Genomic DNA, 18,546 nt, shown 5'->3' on the forward strand with positions numbered 1-18,546 from the left:
GTGTCCCGGTGCTGTGTTACACCTGTGGGTGCCCAGGCCAGGTACTTCGGGCCCTTAAACCAGCCCAGCCACGCACTACAACTGTGACCTTGCGTAAGTCGCTCTCCTCTGTCTCTGTCTTCTCATTTGTGGTGGGTGAGGGACGTTAGTGCCCATCCAAGGGTGACGAGTGTAGCAAGGACTCCGTGAACAATTCCAGGAAAGGGCTCAGGCCACAACCTGGCACAGTCCACACCCACAGCTGTAAACCCTGACTACCATATGGGACAGCAGCGCCAGGCACAGGAGTGACGCCCAGCGCCCAGCTGAACACCGCCAGCCGGCCCCCGCTGACGTCTGGTGGGGCAGACCAGCCAGGCCAGGTCCTGCCTGGGCGCCTGACCCACAGTGTCACAGGAGGTAACAACGTGGGTGTTCCCCTTCCTCACTCCCCTCTGTGGTGGGTACAAGAATGCCACATGAACCAAAGTCCTTCTCTTCCCGGGCTCTTCTGACCTCTGACCCACACACCCATGATCAGAATGCACGTGTGCGTGCCTGTACGTGTAAGAAAATACGCTACGCGGGATGTCTCACGGCCTGTCTCTGTCCCCTGACTTAACGCCGGGGTGCTATCTCTCGATCAGCACAAATTAGCCGCTGACTTTTAAAGTCTTGCCTATCATTTCGTCATGAGGCTGAAACACAGTTTATTTAACTAATTATTATCTATGAAAGGGTACGTTGTTTCCCCTTCTTTGCTTTGCAGGCAAGGCTGCAGGGACCAGGCCCGCACGTCTGCGTGGGCGCTGCTCTCTGAGCACGTTCAGGGCGCCACGCCAGGCCTAGCAGGCCGTCTGCGCTCGAGAGGCGTGTGGTGACATCCACCGGCTCGGATGACTTAGGACACAGCAGGGGGCTGTGCCGCGAGCTGTGTGTGGCTGTTTCCAGTTAAGGAGCGAGAGAGAAGGCAGTGGAAACGCAGCAGGATGAGGGGCAACGTTTGTGCCTCGACGTGTAGCAGGGGCCCTGCATCCAGGACAGGTAACAACCCCCACAGCCCGACAAACCACCGCAGCGTTCCCGCACATTCTCGTCAGTGTGTGTGTGTGTGTGTGTGTGTGTGTGTGCCGGGTCCTATGTGATTTTGTCACCCATGTGGGTTCACGTCCCCACTACCGCAGACGAGACACTGCACAGCTCCGAAGCCACAAGGGTCCCCATCTGCCCTTTCGAAACCATAGCCACCTCACTTCTAGAGAGAGGGGGCTTCTGGTGACGGAGCCCTGGAAACACTGTTGGACTTTCTTTTAAAAAAAATGTGCACCTATTATTCTTTTTAGGTTTCACGGGTGAGCTGGGTGGGTTTTCCTTCTCTGCACCGCTCTGCATTAGAAACCTCATCGACACTAACCAGCTGCAGGAAATGCCCAGCGAGCGCTCGACTCTTTCTTCCCTCTGTTCTCCAGACGCCCTGGATGGCGAGGACCATCCGTTTACAGAAATGGGAGCCCTGCCCAGCCTACCTTGGCCTGGAGCTGGTCCCGGAGGCGGAGGGCCTCATCGCGAGCCGCCAGCAGCTCCCGGCCAGCGGACCCCTGGTCCCGGAGCTGGCACTGCAGGGTCAGCACCTGGTGGCGGAGCTGCTGGGTGCGCAGCCCTGGGTCCTCCTCCGAGGGCGCGGCCTCCGGGTCCTGGAGCAAATCAGACGTGAGGGAAATCCTCTCGTTACCTTCTGAGCGATTCTCCTTAGCAAATTAATCCTTTTTTTCCCCCGCTTACATTTTTCTCAGTCAAAAATTTCTCAAGAAAATAAAATAACAGAAATCCTAGGAGCCTGTAGAATAATCATTATTACCCACATATTTTCTTCCACTTTTCCCTCTGTGCATTTCCACAGGTGCTCGGGGGAGTGGGTGGGTTTCTCGACCGGGGTGTGGAGGGGCGGCCCTCCCAGGAGTGAGCAGGCAGGAGGCGGCCTGAGCTCCTCCGAGGGGAGAGGTGAGAGCAGGCCGAGGGCAGAGCAGGGGCGCCAAAGCCAGCGGACTAGGCAGCTGGTGGGCACCCTCCTCGTTAGCAAGGACTACGATGGAGCATGGGATTTTTTAATTAATAGAAGTCCACGGAGCACAGGCCCAGAGTCACAGGCTGAGCCCTGTTGAGAACAGATGGGCACCCCGAATGGCCCCATAAAGCCCAGCTCCAAGGCCCGTAAAACAACACGGCCTTTTCGGGAAGTTCGGTGCCTTCCTCCGCTGCCTCTGCCCTCTGCAGGGACATGGAGCAGGCTCTGTCCCGGTGGTCCTGAGGGTGCCCACGGCACGTTCTAAGGAGAATGGAAGGGGGGGGCCAGCCCTGCCTGCCGTGTGGGACCACACTGCGGCCACCGGGAACAGCCCCACGACTCACCGGCTCCCTGACAGACGTTAGCACACACACCCTGGCCACATCTGTGGCCCTTGGGGAATTTTGTAAGGGGGGTGGAGGTGGGTAGAGACCAAGGCAGGGACAGGCCGGTCAGCACACATGGCAGGGGAAGACCGGAGGCCGCAGGCATCTAGAGCAGGCACTAAACGGAGGCCCCTTGGGCACCCAGGAGGGGTGGCGAGTGTGTACCCGCCATTCTCTGAGTTCAGGGAGGAGCCCAAGAATTAGTAGCAATTGGCAGTTTCTGAGGTGTGAATGCTCCCATGTGGCTAGCAGCAAGCTACCGAGATGGTGTCACAATGCAGAGCTGGGCGGAGACACGCCGAGCCATCTGTGCCCGGACCCAGCCTGGGGCACTGGGAGGACATGCCCCCAAATGAGACCCAGAGGATGAGCTGGGTTGGGGGAGAGCAGGTCAAAACACAGGTGTGTGGAAGGTGGGGACACAGGACGGGGGGTGCAAGCAGCAACNGGCCACCGGGAACAGCCCCACGACTCACCGGCTCCCTGACAGACGTTAGCACGCACACCCCGGCCACATCTGTGGCCCTTGGGGAATTTTGTAAGGGGGGTGGAGGTGGGTAGAGACCAAGGCAGGGACAGGCCGGTCAGCACACGTGGCAGAGGAAGACCGGAGGCCGCAGGCATCTAGAGCAGGCACTAAACGGAGGCCCCTTGGGCACCCGGGAGGGGTGGCGAGTGTGTACCCGCCATTCTCTGAGTTGAGGGAGGAGCCCAAGAATTAGTAGCAATTGGCAGTTTCTGAGGTGTGAATGCTCCCATGTGGCTAGCGGCAAGCTACCGAGATGGCGTCACAATGCAGAGCTGGGCGGAGACACGCCGAGCCATCTGTGCCCGGACCCAGCCTGGGGCACTGGGAGGACATGCCCCCAAATGAGACCCAGAGGATGAGCTGGGTTGGGGGAGAGCAGGTCAAAACACAGGTGTGTGGAAGGTGGGGACACAGGACGGGGGGTGCAAGCAGCAACAGCTGAAGTCTCCACGGAGCCAGGTCACGAGTCACCGAAAGGAATCTGGGTTTCATGTCAGGTGCCACAGGGAGGCACGGAAGAGTTTGAAGCCCAGTAATGTCAAGGTCAGTTCGGCACTCAGGGTGAGGGAAAGCGGAAGCCTCCTCCACCCCCCGCCTCCTGTCCGTCAGCACCTCCCACGGAGTCCCACTCCAGTTCTGCTCTGGCACCCTCTCCCCCTTTCGTTCCACGTCCCGCCACTCCATGTCGCCTCTGGGTGACAAACTGAACAGTCCCCTGGGCTGTTCTCCCTGCCTCCGCCTGCCCCTTTTTCTTGGCGGACGGCAGTGTTTTTACAGCAAAGCTGAACCATGCTGTTCTCCAATGTGTCCCAGAATGCTCAGCAGTGACCACACCCGGGCCCATGAGCCCGTCCGTGTCCCGACTACATTTCCGGCCTCATCTTGCACCACACCTGACCGCTGTCCACCAGGACCCAGCCACCCTGCCACCTTCTGTGCCATCGATACCCAGGCCCGTGCCCGCCTCGGGCCCTGGCTGCTTGCTCCTTCCTCCACCTGGAACACTGCCCACCCGCTGCTCTTTCCAACCTGGAAGCCCTTAGCTCAACAGCCACTTCACCCGAGTCCCAGGTCCCGCCAGGTCTGGTGAGCTAGGGGTGGACAGCTATAAAATCTGGGGAAAACACATAAAAGCAATTCTTTGGCCCTGGCCAGGTAGGTCAGGTGGTTGGAGCATCGTCCCACACACCAAAACGTTGTGGGTTCGATTCCCAGTCGGGGTGTGTACAGGAGGCAACTGATCGATGTTTCTCACATCTGTGTTTTTCTCTCTCCCTTGACCCATTCCTCTCTCAAAAAAAAGTCAATAAAACATATTCTCAGGTGACAATTTTTTAAAAACGCAACCCTTTGCTGCACTGAATGTCAAACAATGCAGGGCTACAATCCTTGAGGAAAATGACGCACAAGATGACCCCAGGCTCTCCTTGCATTTCTCTCGGGGACATCCCCCAAACCATGGCTCGGCCCAGGCTCCCCCTGGCCAAAATGCTCCTTGGGTCCTTGGCCGAACCCCATGTCGAGTGGCAGGGTGTAGGACTCCAAGGCCTTGCCTGTGTCTCAGGTCACAGGCAAGAATGGCATCAGCCTGCCCAGGGTCAAGTCCCAACAACACCCCTCCTAGCTGCGTGTCACTTAGCTTCCCTGTGCCCGTGTTTTCCCACCGGACAAATGGGATGGTGACTGTACCCCCTCACGGGCTGCTGGAGGGTCACACGAGGAAGGGCGTGGTCAGCAGCCTGCAAGGTTGGAGAGAGATGAGGATGCAGCTAAGCAGAGTCGACCTACCTGGGGGCTATTGCGCAGGGACCTCCGAGCTGGGCCTCGGTCTGCAGGCTGCCACGGCCTCTCCTCCTCTCTTTCCGGATGTGCCCCGCGTACTGCTGCTCCACCAAGGCCTCCTTGTGGAGCACTGGGTGCACCAGCATTTCTCCCAGCCGGCAACGGGGCAGCAGACTCAGCTCCGCACCCCGCCTTCACTAGGCCTAGGGTAGGTCCCGTCCACCCCGCAGCCAGACCTTGTCCCTCCTTCAGGGGTGGCCCGTGGACTCCGGGCGCCAGGAGCTCTGAAAGCTGAGTCGCCTGCACTGCCCTTTCCACAGTGTCCAGCTTGCTTTTGCCCCGTGCTCCCCGCAGACGTCCCCCGTCTGCGCTGATGCTCACAGCGACCTCCCTCTCCAGCACTTGGATCCTGTGCAGAAGGTGCGCATTCTCCCCCCTTAAGGCCCGGATCATGTCTTCTATGCCCACCACGAGGTCCTTGATCAGCCCCTTGTAACTGGCGCCCAGCTCCGAAATCAGTGCCTTGAGGTCCCGGTTCTCCTGCGTGACGTCCCGCACCACACCTTGGCACTTCCTGGCGCTCTCGGACATGGCTCTCCGAAGCCGGCCCAGACACCCCCTCAGCTTGCCGTTTTCTTCTTCCAGCTCCGAAATTTTGCTGTAACTTTTCCCATTGCAGTCTTCAAGGTCGGAGATGACCTGCAAATACTGGTCCAGTTCCCTCCGTAAGTGACAGATGTCCCCGAGCAGTGCACCGTTTTCCCGTGCAAGCGTGGAAATCTTGTTCACGTTTCTCTCCCTCTCTCGCTGGAGGGCACGTATCTTATGGTGGCATCTCTCCTGGTCTCTCCAAAGTTTGATGTTGTCATGTAGCACTTTGCTTCTCTCCTCCTTCAGTCCAGAAATGAGCTGATGGAGGCTTCTCCTGGCCCTATCCAGGGCTGCCGATGGCTCACAGAGGGGCTGGCCCAGCTCGGGGGGCCCCTCTGGCCCCGAGCACAGGTCCTCCGAATCGAGCTCCAGCTCTGGAAGAACTTGGCTGGCTCCCAGGGCCTCTCCTAGCTTAATGTCTCCATGACTCTCCTTGGCATCTCCTTCCTTCACAGGACAAGTAACCAAGCCCTGGCTTGCCAGCACCTGCCAAGGGTCAGCGAGCTCCTGGTCCCCATCCCCTCCTGCCAACATGGAAGCTTCCCACCCCCAACCCCCAGTCCCAAGCTTCAGGACAGACAGTTGCTGGAAGCAAGCCTCCATCTCTTCTGCAAATGCGTCCAGCGTGGGCACAGAGCTGCCGGGTCCTTTGCGTGGAACCCTTGGGGGACGGGTTGGTTCGGCCTCCTCCGGTGACAGGGCCCATCTGGGAGACAGTGGCAAACTTCCCTCTTCCCCAAAGCAGAGCATTTCCATGGCCTCCCACTCCTCAGAGCTGGGCTCTCCCGGGAGCTTCATGCAGCCCGGGCTGGACCCTGCTGGACACAGCACGTTGTCCACCTCCCCTTGCCCTTCGCCCCCTGGGCTCTCCCGGAGCAGAAACAGAGCGTCTCCAGCCCACGCACGCCTCTCCTCCTGGCCCCAAGTGCTCCTGGTGCCTCCAACCTCCTCCTCCAGCAGCCGGGCGCCTACAGATGATGGGCCTTCGGCACCTGGAGCTCTGACAGAAGTGGCTGGGGGCTCCCCTTCCTCCTCCGCGAGGGAAAGCCCTCCCAGGAGGCCCCAGACTCGCTCCTCTGCCTCCCACCTTCCACCTGGGGATTTGGGACCCTCAGTGGACTTGGGGCTCCCACCCTGCAGGAGAGGCAGGTGGGGCTCCCTCCTGGGCCACAAGTGGGAGGCAGCGGCCTGAGGTGCTGTGGCCCTGGGTGGGCTCCTCAGGCCTTCCAGGCCCCTGGTGCCACCCTCCACACTCGGCTGCTCGTGGCTGTCCTGATGTTGCTGGCACCCGTTGCCAAGGTCTTTGTCCTTCCTGCCCCAAGTCTTCCTTGCCCCCTGCTCCTCAGGCCTCCACTCTGGGGCTCCTCCTCTCTCCTTCCAAAGGGCATTGAGGTTCCTGGGCCCTGTGCGAGGACATCGGTGATGTGACATTGGTGGGGACTCCTGGCAAAGTGCGGTGTCACAGCTCCGTGTCTGGTGGTGCTGCCAGCAGGGCTGTCCTATGGCTCTGGGAGCCAGTGGGGGCCTGGCGTCCAGCACCTGCTGGGTCTCGAGCTGTCCTGGAGCTGCTCCCTGGAGCAGCAGGGCAGCCCTGTCCCCGGCGGGCTTCCAGGGAGGGGTCGTGGGCATCTGCAGCATGAGGCAGGGCTCCCGGGCTGGGGCGGTCGCTGGCCTCTGCTCTGGGATCCAGGCCAGCTCCACGGGCAGCAGGGGGCCAGCCAGGCACAGCCCCTCGGGGTGGCAGCCACCGATGAGCAGAAGCGTCTGTTCATGCCAACTGGGCTCAACCGGAGCCGGCTGGGGGTAGGAAGAGACAGCAAGGTGTGAAACAGCCCCTTCTGCCACTCACCGCCTCCCCACCTCTCTGACTCCACGCCCGATGTTCCCTGTGCTTCGCACCCAGCCACACAGCCTACCCTGCCGCCACCCCAGGGCCCGTGCACCTGGTCTCCCTCTGCCCAGGTGTCCTTGCCCCAGAGCCCCGCATGGCTCGGCCTCAATCTCCACTCAAACGCCACTTCCTCAGAACAGCCTCCCCCACCACCTCCGCCACTCTCATCCACTGACCCTGCTCCACCTCCCAGGCCACGTGCCCACATGTGGCTGGTATAACTCCCTAGGGCCTGCACTGTCCAGGGCGGCAGCCATGGGCTCTGCCAACAAGAAACCAGGAAATGCCAGTTGGCGTTTGGTCCTGTGGTCCTACCAGCCCTGCATCACGTGCTCAGAGGCCATGGGGTGCCCAGGCTCCATGCAGCACAGCACACATGTGCAACGTGCCCGGCATCACACAAGGCTCTTGGGATGCAGACCACTCCCTGAGGGCAGGACCCAGCCTGGAAGGGTGCCGGCACATAGGTGTTCCATGGATATTTTTTAATGTGTTTGTATATTCCCTTTATTTGGCCCATTTATCCAGAGAGGAGGGCTGGCCCAGCTCACAGAACAGACCCAGGGGGGGCTGCAGCCCTGGAACAGACCCTGGAAGGGGGAGGGAGCAGACCCTTGGGCTTACGAGGCCCCACCCCACTGCCTAGCCAGTCTTCCCGCCCACCTGCCCATTTGTCGCCTGTCCTGCTCTCCTGTCTGTCCAACTGCATCCTCCCACCTGTGTGCAGCCAGAGTCCGGCCTTTCCATGAAGCCCTGCCACCCCCAGGATAGCTACGGGGGTGACAGCTCATACACATGCACGTGCACATGCACATACACAGGCATGCTGCATGCACGCACACATGCATGGACAGGGACACATGTGCGCATCGATGTACACATACATGTGGCACCTGTGCTCTCAATGCATGCAGCAGTTCACACATGTTCACATGGAGTCACATACATGCATGCACATTTGCATGTACGTACACATAGACACACTGAAACACTCATGTGCACACACGCACACACATACATGCATGCTCGCATGCAGCACCTCGGGGCAGGAAGTGAGTGAACAGAGGAGCAGGGAGGACCCCCACCACTGGGAGCCACAGGGCCGCACCAGGGCCAGCGGGCTGAGCTCTGCCCTAGCGTCCCTGCCCCCACCCGTGGGAAAGGGGCACTGAGGAAGGCCAGGGCCAGGAGCAAGCCAGTCAGGGCCACTTGGACCCAGGCTCCTGACCCTCAGGGCACAGGGCAGGGCACAGTGTGGGCCCCTGAGACAGGGCTTGGACATGGCCCCAGGACCATGTGGCCTTGGGGACCACAGCCGCTCTTAGAGTCCCAGCTCCCAGCCCTCCAGACAGGCCCTGGCCCCTGCCTCACAGTTGGGCAGAAGTCCCGTGGGATGGAGCATGGCAGGTGACCGAGGGGCCTGGGCACACGGCTAGGGTCCCTTCCTGCCCACTCCTCACCCAGGTCTCGGGGCATTCTCCTCCATTCCCTCAAATCTCCTTCTCAACCATTTTCAGAATACGCTTCCAAAACAGAGGGTCTTTATGCCCTTCCCCCACCGCCTGTGCTGCGGGCACACACAGGGGCCGGTCAGACCCAGCTGGCACCCTGAGCACACAGAAAGCCTCTGGCCTCACCTGTCCGAGGGCAGGTCCCACCAGGTCTCCCAGGAGGCCAGCTGGGGTCTCTAGGCCTGACACCAACACAGAGGGGCCTCCTCCAGCCCCAGTGCAGCCCCAAGTGTGGGGCCCGTCGACGGGCTGGCCTGGAAGGGACAGGACCGTGAGGGTTAGAAGGACCTTCCCAGGATTGTGACTAGTGGCCTTGTCCCTGCTGTTAGGGCTGAAGGCACTGCTCACTAACTCAAGGCCACCTCCCCAAAGGCAGCCTGATGGTCACCATCACCTGCCAGGTAAGGAAACTGAGGCTCAGAGACGGGAAAGGCCCATCCAGATGAGCCCGGATCTGGGTCTGGAAGCCGCTTCCTCCAACCACAGAACTCACGCAGGTGACAAATCCATGACAACTCTCTCCCCAGGCTTCCACATGGGCCACACAGGGTGGTAATACCCACCCAGGACAAAGGAGCTGACCCCTAGGCTGCATTGCCAGGCAGACCCTGGGTACCTTCTCCGGGACAAGTTTAACCTCGGCTTCCCAGAAAGGGACAGAAGGGGAAAGCTACCCTCGCAGGTGGCAGCACTGATGGGTATAAGGAACCCCTTGTCTGTAAACTGCACTTGGCCCTGGGGGACTGTAAATAAACCACAGACCCCCAGGTGCATTCGGTGGCCTTGGGGCTCCTGAGTGCTGTGGCTTTTGCAGAAGGGACCCTGGAAGCCTTGGCTGAGACTGTCATCACAGACACAGGTTCCCATCAGGGACAAGTGAGGCACAGGAGGCTTCTAAGCCCCAGCAGCTCCCAGACCTGGCACCTGAGCTTTTACTGGGGTGGGGGTGGATATAGAATGGCTCCTGGTCGGTATGTGGTCTTCCGTGAGGACAACGCCCCCTGAGAGACCCCTGCTGCCCCAGGCTGGCATGCATGTCAGGGGCGCTGCAGACTCCAATCCCCTCTTTACCAGCTGGGTGACCCTGAACAAGTGACACCACTTCTCTGAGCCTTGACTTCCTGTCTACAGAGTAGGGACAGCCACCCCCTGCACCATCAGGACGTGGTAAGTGAGCTAATGGTGTCCATGCAGACACCCAGGGTCCACGCACTGGGTCCCCCACATACCTGCTGAGCGCTCTGGTCCCGGGGCACCGCTGGGGTGGGGAGAGGTCTGCCGGCCCGGGTGCCTGCAGGCCCCCAGCGCCTCCTCCCACGGCAGACACAGCCACTCGTCCTGAATGCAGCTTGGGGCCTCCTTCAGAAAGACACAAAAAGCAAGAGAGCTGAGCATCCTGGTCCAGAGTGTCCACTCCAAGCCGGTCCCTGTGAGTCCATCCCAATGACCCCTGAAGGGAACCCAGAGGAAGCTGAGGCTTAGGAAGCAGAGGGCCCAGGGCCTGACCCTACAGCCCCGCCCTGAGCGCTGGGTCCGACAGGCCGAACGCCCCCATCAGCACCCTGGCTCCATCCCGCAGGCAGCAGGAGTGTGTCTGTCCCGCCACGGCGCGTCTGGGCGTCGAGTCCCCCTCCTTCCTGTTCCCGCTGTGTCCCACCCACGGAGGCGGCTACCTGCTCCAGGGCTATGGGCAGTTCTACCCGTCAACTGTCCACAAATCCCAGATGCTACAGCAAATGTCCTTGGGCGGGGCCCCTCCCCTGGGTCTGTCCCCAAGATGCACAGTGCACAGTGAGGCACTGTCCCTGCATGGCGTTGTCACACACAGAGCTTCACCTCGGCTGCTGCGGCGGTGCGTGGGGTCGGCAGGAAGGCTCGGCCCTGTCCCACCCCCTATGGGCCCCTGCCCCAGGCCACTGCTAAGCAGTCCTACCCAGTGCTGTTGGCCGCCCACCTGCCCCCCACCTAACACTGAGGTCCTGCAGTGGGGACCTTGGCTCCGTTTAGCCTGTGTCCTCCTTAGCCTAGCACACAGTAGGTGCTTAACAATTGTGTGACAGCCGGAGGGACAGATAGCACCTGCGGCAAGGCAGGTATTTCACTGGTGCACTTACGGGGAACCACGTGCTAGGTTCCTCCTACCTGCCCCGTACGCTCTTGACGTGGACGAACGGAAGTGAACAGGTGGTACCCCACCCCCCAGCCTGTCCCCCGGGCCCTCACCTGCTCCCAGCAGACCCCTGCCTCAGCTCCTAGCCTGGCCTCCTGCACAAAGCTCCTGGGGACCCTCTACAATGCTCCAAGGCTGCCCTTGGCCCCTCAGACTACAGACCCAGCACCAATGCGGAGGCTAGGCACTGGGGGCCACCGTGGCTGTGGGCCCCCCTCACCCTGGCCCTGGATCCAGCCTGCACCACACACCTGCGCATGCTCTTCCTTCTGCCTGTAGGCACACCCCCACACCCCCGGGGAAAGGGTGGTCATTGCCTGCTGCTTGCTGGGCCAAGCCCCAGCCCCCACCCCACGCGCCTCAATCACAGCCCCTGCCTTCCACATGCTCAGCCTCCCAGCAATCCCACTGACCTGGAAACTGGGATGCATCTACGCTGCCTGGGGCGAGGAGGGAGGAACCCACCCCTGCCCCGCTTGACCAAATAACAACAAATAACAAGAAAAAGTGTTGCCCAGTGTGTGTGAGAAACTTCAGATGTGTCTACCCTCAGCTCCTCCTGCAGAGGAGGTCTGCACCCTGGCCCCACCTTAGAATGGCCCAGAAGCTTTAACGGGCACCGAACTGCAACCAGAGGGGCCTGGGCACCAGCATCCTGCGCTGCGTTCAGCCGGCGTCTGCCCCACCACGGCATCCTCCTCCTCACAGCCCCTCATTTATGCCCATTTGCTTCCCACTGGATCAGAAATATGCATTTCTGTGGGCAGCTTAAGATCACGGTTGGAAGAAGGTGAAGAAGAAGAGATGAAGGGGAGAGAGAAGGCAGGAGAGAAAGCCAACGAAAAAGAAGACAGACAGAGGGCATAGGATGGAGGAAGGGGAGACAGAAATTCAGAGTAAGCAGCAAGAGGAGGGGGGAAGGAAAGAGAGATGAACAGACAGACATGGAGAGGCAGGAGGGTAGTGTCCAAGGCCATTGTTCTGCTATTTATTTCCACTTGGATTTTTCCAACACCCGGTTGACTTCCATTCAGTTTAACAGAGACATACTGAGCAACTACTACGTGGCAGGCCCTGGGGTGGGGCTGGGATATAGCCATGGATAAAGCGCACACAGACCCCTGCCTCAAGGAGGTGCTGTCGGTGGGGGCAGCCCAGAAGACAATGCTCCACCCCTTTCATTTCACAAGGGATTAAATCAATACTCAGAGAGGGAGAGTGACTTATCCAAGGTCACACAGTGCACACAGCAGGCAAATAGGCCCGGAGCTCAGGGCTCTGAACTTGACCCACGCTTTCTCTCCCCCTTCGAGCACCTCTCTGCCCCACCTCGTTCATCCTTCCCACTCCAGGCCCCCCGGGAGCAACTGCCTGCAACTGCGTGGTTTTAGCTTTAATGTGTGATCGCTTTGAAAGATGAGCAAGAGCAAGAAAACGGGGAATTCAGTGACACCAGACACAAATGTCATTTGTGGGTCAGACTCCTTCTGGGAGGAGGAAGTCCTTCTGGGCTTTTTTCTGTGCATAGACATTTAAACTCTTGCAAGTCTGTTTCCACAAACTGTCCGTTTTCGCCTTGTGCTTTTTCCCGTGATGTTTTTGAAGGATTCCTTCCCCGTGGGTTCTTCTGCAATGCAATGCTTTGTGGCGGCCGCAACGAGGACACCTCAACCTTACCAAATCGGGTCCCCGACCAAGCGTTTAGGTTGTTTGCAGTTCTTACCGACTGTGCCAAGTGCTGAGGGGCTCTTAGCAGTGGGAAATGGACAGACTAAGGGGCAGTCTGGAGCGTTCGCTGAGGCGTGATTGTGCCCAGTGGAACGAGAACTGACCTGTTTGTGTGAGACCACTGGCCGCATCAGCTGGCCTTTATATCAGTTCACGTCCATAGCTTTTGCCTATGTTTTATTTCTTGACGCTATTGCCATGGTGTTTTAAAGCCCTCGCTTGCCGTGACAAATGTGAAACAGCATTTCTGCCGGACACAGGCGGTGACAAGGAGGGGCTGCCTGTACTGGCTGAACAATGAAACGATTCCTGTAACTGCCACCAGGGGTCGCTCTCCTCAAGCTACTGTGGCTGCCGGTCAGACGCCGGTGGAGAGCCCTGCATTCCTGATGCCTCTGTCACCCAGATCTTGGTCTCAGCTCTGAAACAACAGCCCGACACTGCCTGACATTTCAAAGACGGTAACTTCCAATCTCCTGGTGTAGCCTCCCTGGTACCCTCTGGGCCAGGCCGCAGCCTCTGGGTCGTCCCCTGCCACAGCAGTCAGAGACCCAACTGCCACCGTCTGCGCCCGTGTCCCACTGAGCTCTGGAGGAGCAGGGTCACCCCGCAGCCCTGGTGCCCTGCACCGTGCCTGGGACATAGCAGGGCCCGGTGCACACTTGCTAAAAACCACTGAGGTGCGGGGGAGACATCTGCCTGTCGGTGAGAAGCGTAGGGGTGGATAGGAATGTGGGGCAGATGTTGGGGACCCTTGTGTTTGCACGGCCACAAAAGGATGACATGGTCCGGAAGTGTTCTCCATGCGCTTGCTTGTTGCCATGACAACCTCCCTGCCCCTGGGTCTTTCAGGGGCAACTGGTGCTGCAGCCTGAGGCAAGGTGGTGGCCATCCCCAGGGCTTCACACAGCACCTACCCCAGGCTCCCCCTGGTGATGACAAGACGCCCCTTCAGGGCTGAGAGGGGAGGAAGCCCAGGAGGCCAGAACAGGGAGCGCTGCCCGAGGCAGACGGAGGCAGAGGAGGCGGGGCCACAGCCCTCACCAGCCCTATAAGAGGTGCTAAGGGCACCCTAAAGGATGTTCACGCCCTAACTGCCCCTCCCCAGTACCTGTAACTGTGACCTTGTGTGGAAGCAGGGTCTTTGCAGATGGACATCAAGATGAGGTCTAACCGGAGCAGGCTGGGCCTCGTCCACCTCACCTGCCCCTGCAGGCTGACTGGTGACTGGGCCAGGAGGACCACACGGGGAGACAGCCCTTCCCAGAAGGCCGCTGCAGTCCCCCTAGGCCAGTGGGGCTAGTGGCCATGCCCACTATAGGCCGATGGCCTCCACTTCCACCGGCAGGTCTGGCCAAGGAGTGGAGACAATCAGTCACATGGAGCCTCCTCCAGTCAATGGTCAGCCCTCAGACAGATAAAAGGACGAGAGAGGTAGTGGGGACAGGAAACTACCATGTAAGTGGTGTGGGTGTGTGGACCCAACTTCCCCCTGGACCACACGGTCCCAGGAAGAGAGGATGGCGGAGATGATGGTGGTGGTGACAAAGATGGTGGCAGACACTAAATCTCATTGCCCACTCTCGATGTGCCAGGCACAGTATTAGGAGCCGTCCCTGACCTTCTTGTTTCATCCTCACAGTCAGACAGGGAGGCAGCCCCCGGTGTCACTCCCAGGTCACACTTGGGAGCACGGGGACACAGGAAGGGCAGTGACCTGCGGAGAGGCACCACCACCGCCAGGAGGCAGAGCAGCACTGAAACGTCACTGGCCGGGTCGCTGGGGACCCTGCCCCTGACGCTGTGCGTGGCCCACCCCATTGCACGCAGCTCGCCCCACTGTGTGGCCCACCCCACTGTGCATGGCTCACCCCACTGTGTGCAGCTCCGGTGTTTAAGGGTGGAGTTTTCTATCCCGCAGCCCCTACACAGCAGCTTCTACTGCCCACTCTGCTCCTTGGCCAATGGGGGCTGGCTTTTCTCAGCGCTAGAGGCAGACTGGCCGGGGACTGTACTTTATGGGCCATGTAGGGAATTTTCTCGAGACTTTAGACACGGCAGACTCTAGCAAGGCCCTGAGAGCATGCGCCTGGGGCACAGGGACGTTTGATAGGGATTCTGAAACGTGGAGAAGGTCTCGGATGCCCCGTGACGAGGGGCTTGCAGGCTGATGCTGCGCGGCACTGACGTCGCCCACGGGTGCTGCCCCCACTCGACAAGAACACCCCCAGCCCCGGCATTTCCAGGCAAGGCGGCAACATGCAGTCACGGTGCTGATCTGGTCCTGGCCCCCCCCGGCCCTTGAACTTGGGAGCTGGGTGCCCTTGGCCAAGCCACTTAACATCCGGGGCTCGGTTTCTCCATCCTGTCAGTGGGGGAAGAGCACCTGGCTCACGGGCTGTCTGAGGATCCAATGGGAACATAAAATGCCCTGCGTGTCGGCGGGAGTCTCTCGGATCTTTAGGTGGCCACCCTTTCTCTTAGGCAGAAGGACAGAGTCGCAGTGTGTGGTGTGAGGACTGGGAAAATAAGGACTTCCGCCAACAGCCTAAATGAGAGCCTCACGTTTAGGAAAATTACAGAAAGAATTCTAAATGACAATGCCCAGCTGTACATGATTTATTTCCCAAAAGTACAGTAAGGTGCCAATAGCAAAAATACACTGTTCTCCTTTCACCCGATGACCGCAATGGGGTGGGAAGGAGCCAGCCAGGCAGAAGAGGGAAGGTGGGGGGAGTGTCCGGTGGTGAGAAGACAAAGCAGACCCAGGCCAGCGCACCGCAGACGAGAACGTGACAGGATGCACCGCATTGCGCTGACAGACGCAGAGGTTTGCAGTTCCCGGTAACTTGAAATAGGTCATTTAGGTCCAAAGATAAATGTTTTTAAAAACCTTTTTTTAATGAGCAATGTCACGAGCTAAGGTTGCTCACTGCTCTCTCCTTAAATGCCCGGCCCGTGGAGACAAGCAGGGACCGGGAGGGGGCTGACCTCGCTCCCTTTCCAGGGCGGAGGGAGGAGGGAGGGAACAAAGCACGGGGGCTCACACAGACTCAGGTCCAATTCCCGCTCTGACTCTGCCGCCGTGTGGCCACCAGTCCCCGCGCCGCCTGCGCCTGTGGAGCCACGGCCTCGGCATGCGTGCAGCGAGGGCACCACCTGCCGTGCCTCACATCCTTCGTGAGGGCTAAACGGCATCACACCTTTGAGGCACCCAGTGGGGTGCCGAGCACAGGGCAGGCGTGTGTTACAGGTACGTTTTTACCATTCTGTTGGTCGAATGAATACATAAGTGTCCTCTGCCCTCGCCTCTAGAGCTTGCCAAGGTCACACAGCGAGTGAACCGGAGGCCCCACTCCTGCGCATTCCCTGCTGCACCGCCCTGCTGCGCTACAGGGTCAGCTGCAGGGGTGGAGGCACCCGGACCCTCAGACCTGGGCCCGAAGAGAACAGACAACAGATAAAAGGTGCTGGCCGGTGCCTGGAGTGGCTGGAAGCACAGGGCAGGGCGAGTGAGTTGACGGAATGGGGTAGCCCCTGGGTGGGTGGGTGTATGAATTGGGGGGGGGGGTGGATGAGGAGGACTGGCTGGGTAGATGGGTAGACCAGGCGGGTGGGATTCAATGGGTGCATGAAGAGGGAGACCTAGGGGATGGAGAAGTCGGTGACTTAACCAACTGCCTGTCTGAGAAAGAGAAAAGCAATCACTCCTGCCCTGGGGTGCCGCCACTTACCAGGCTGCAGGGACCAGCAGCGGTCACGCTGCGCACTGTCTCCCCAGGGCCCTGGGCTCCCAGCTCCTCTCGCAGGCACCTGTTTTGCTCAATGAGGTCCTCCACCTGGCCCTGCAGGCTGATCTCCGACAGCTTCAGCTCAAAGATGTAGCAACGAAGCTCCTCCAGTTGCCCCTGGAGGCTGCGCTCCCGGGAGCGCTGCTCGCGCTGCTTGCGCTGCTCCTGCTGCTGGTGTGGCGCCTCATCCCGTTTGCTCTCGCTGAGTTCGGCCCTCGCCTGCAGGCCGCGCCACGCTGCAGCCTCTTCAGGGGCTGCCTGGGGACCCGCTGGGCCCAGGGGTCGGCGACTGCCGGGGACCGGGGCGTCCAGCTCTGCCAGCAACAGACCCGCGGCGCGGCAGAGGCGCCGCACGTCCCGCTCCAGCCGCCGCACCTGCTCGCGCAGGACCCGCTCCTGCTGGCGCGCGAGGCCCAGCTGGCGTCGCTGGGTCCGCCGGCAGCGCTCCAGGGCCGCCGTCTGCTGCCCCAGCGCCTCGTCCTTGTACCGCAGCTGCTCCCGCAGCCGCCGCAGGCGCCACCGCTGCCGCCGGGCTGCGCGCTCCTTCTCCAGAACCTACAGGTTGGCGTTGGACGAGGGCGTCAGGAAGCGAGCCCAGGGGCGCACCACCGTGGCTCACACTTTATTTTAAACTTTGCTACTTTGTTCATTATGGAATATTTTTGCATTCAAATGTTACATCAAAATATTATCTTGATCACTGAGATTTTCGGCGCCCCCTTAAATTATGCACAGGAAGCCAGTGCCTCACCTCCCCCTCCTAGGGGCTCCCCACACCCAGGAGCTCTGGGAGGCGGGACTATGGAAGGAAACCCTGCAAAGGCAGGTCAGGCACCCATTGGCACACACCCGGAGGCTCTCCAGGGGTCCCACGCCAGTTCGTAAAGAGCTACCACCCTGACCCCCTGGAGGTCCCCACGTCCACCCAGGACCTCCAGGACCTCTCCACTTCCCAGTGCCTAAAGGCTGGCCCAGCAAGGCTCAGCTGGCTCCAGCTGGTGTCACAGCAGGCGTTCCTCATTGTGAACCGCGCCCCCCTCCATGGAGTACAGTATGGTACAGTGACTATTCCCTCCGGACACTCAGGAATAATTTGCATACAATCACGTGGTAAAGGGGCTAAAAGCCATGCAGCCAGGATCCCACCTCCAAGCCTCTGATTCCATGCCTTGTCTCCAGGTGGGTAGTATACGTCGCCCCAACCTGACACCTCACCCTCCACTGAGCTCCGGCTGCCCTGGGCTGACAGGTGTGCTCACCCAGTCACAGCACGTGGTGGACCTGCCTCCCCGTGAAACTCTCAACAGCACATGCCTGGAGAGCTTGCGGAGGACGGACTCAGCGAGCAAAGACCAAATGCAGATGGGAGCTGGCGAGCAGCTCCTCGGCTCCGTCTGACAGCGCAATGGGGAAACACGGGCAGACCTGGAGCCCAACTCCCCGTGAGGAGACTCTGGGTTGTCCTGATGGATCCTGTCACGGAGGGAGGGTGGTGTATGGTGCTCTGTCACGGGCACAGGGCTGCCTTTATCGGCCAGAATGACCACAGGTCTCTATGGAAATGAGGCGGCTATGTTGCAAGTGCATGTTGACTGGGAATGTTGGCCACTATCAGGCACCCGGGGCAGAGCGAGTTCATGCCAACACTTCCAACAAGCCTGCTCCGACGTGCCCACATCTCTGGGAGAGACCCAGAGCCAGAGGTTCAGGCAGGGCTGCAGCTGGGCCAAGGGGTCCCCCAGGGACCCCGAGCAAGCCCCTCGTCACTCAGAACTCCCAAGTCTCACTTGGAACGGGGTTACCTGACAGATGTTTCCCGGGAGCATGCAGGTTCCTGTGAGAGGTATGGGGGAGAGGCCTTTCATGTCCGTGGAGCCCCAACCCTGGGCCCCTGAGCCCCACACCACGCCCCCCACCCCCGTGGTCCCCTGGCCTCTGTCTCCCCGCTGCCCTGTGAACACCTCACGGATACAGAGCTGTGTCAGATTCACCTGGGAAATCCCATGTGCACGTGGCGTGTGGCTCAGAAGTGTGTAGTGACACACTCGCCACTGAGAGATTCC

General features: G+C 60.1%; 1 protein-coding gene across 1 annotated transcript in view; it reads right to left on the reverse strand.

Moving 5' to 3' along the window:
- The window catches only part of CUNH4orf50 (chromosome unknown C4orf50 homolog), a 36,602-nt gene that overhangs the window by 12,661 nt on the left and 5,395 nt on the right, over positions 1-18,546 (reverse strand). The window contains exons 3-8 of the mRNA XM_037049909.1: positions 16,401-17,038; positions 16,015-16,126; positions 10,024-10,153; positions 8,921-9,048; positions 4,748-7,189; positions 1,506-1,703 (exon numbers count right to left, since the gene is read on the reverse strand). Of these exons, the coding sequence (XP_036905804.1) occupies positions 1,506-1,703; positions 4,748-7,189; positions 8,921-9,048; positions 10,024-10,153; positions 16,015-16,126; positions 16,401-17,038 (3,648 nt within the window). The remainder of the gene's footprint in view (positions 1-1,505; positions 1,704-4,747; positions 7,190-8,920; positions 9,049-10,023; positions 10,154-16,014; positions 16,127-16,400; positions 17,039-18,546) is intronic.

This window comes from Sturnira hondurensis, unplaced genomic scaffold (assembly GCF_014824575.4).
Source record: "Sturnira hondurensis isolate 20B ecotype Veracruz unplaced genomic scaffold, ASM1482457v3 Scaffold0000780, whole genome shotgun sequence".
Lineage (NCBI taxonomy): Eukaryota > Metazoa > Chordata > Mammalia > Chiroptera > Phyllostomidae > Sturnira > Sturnira hondurensis.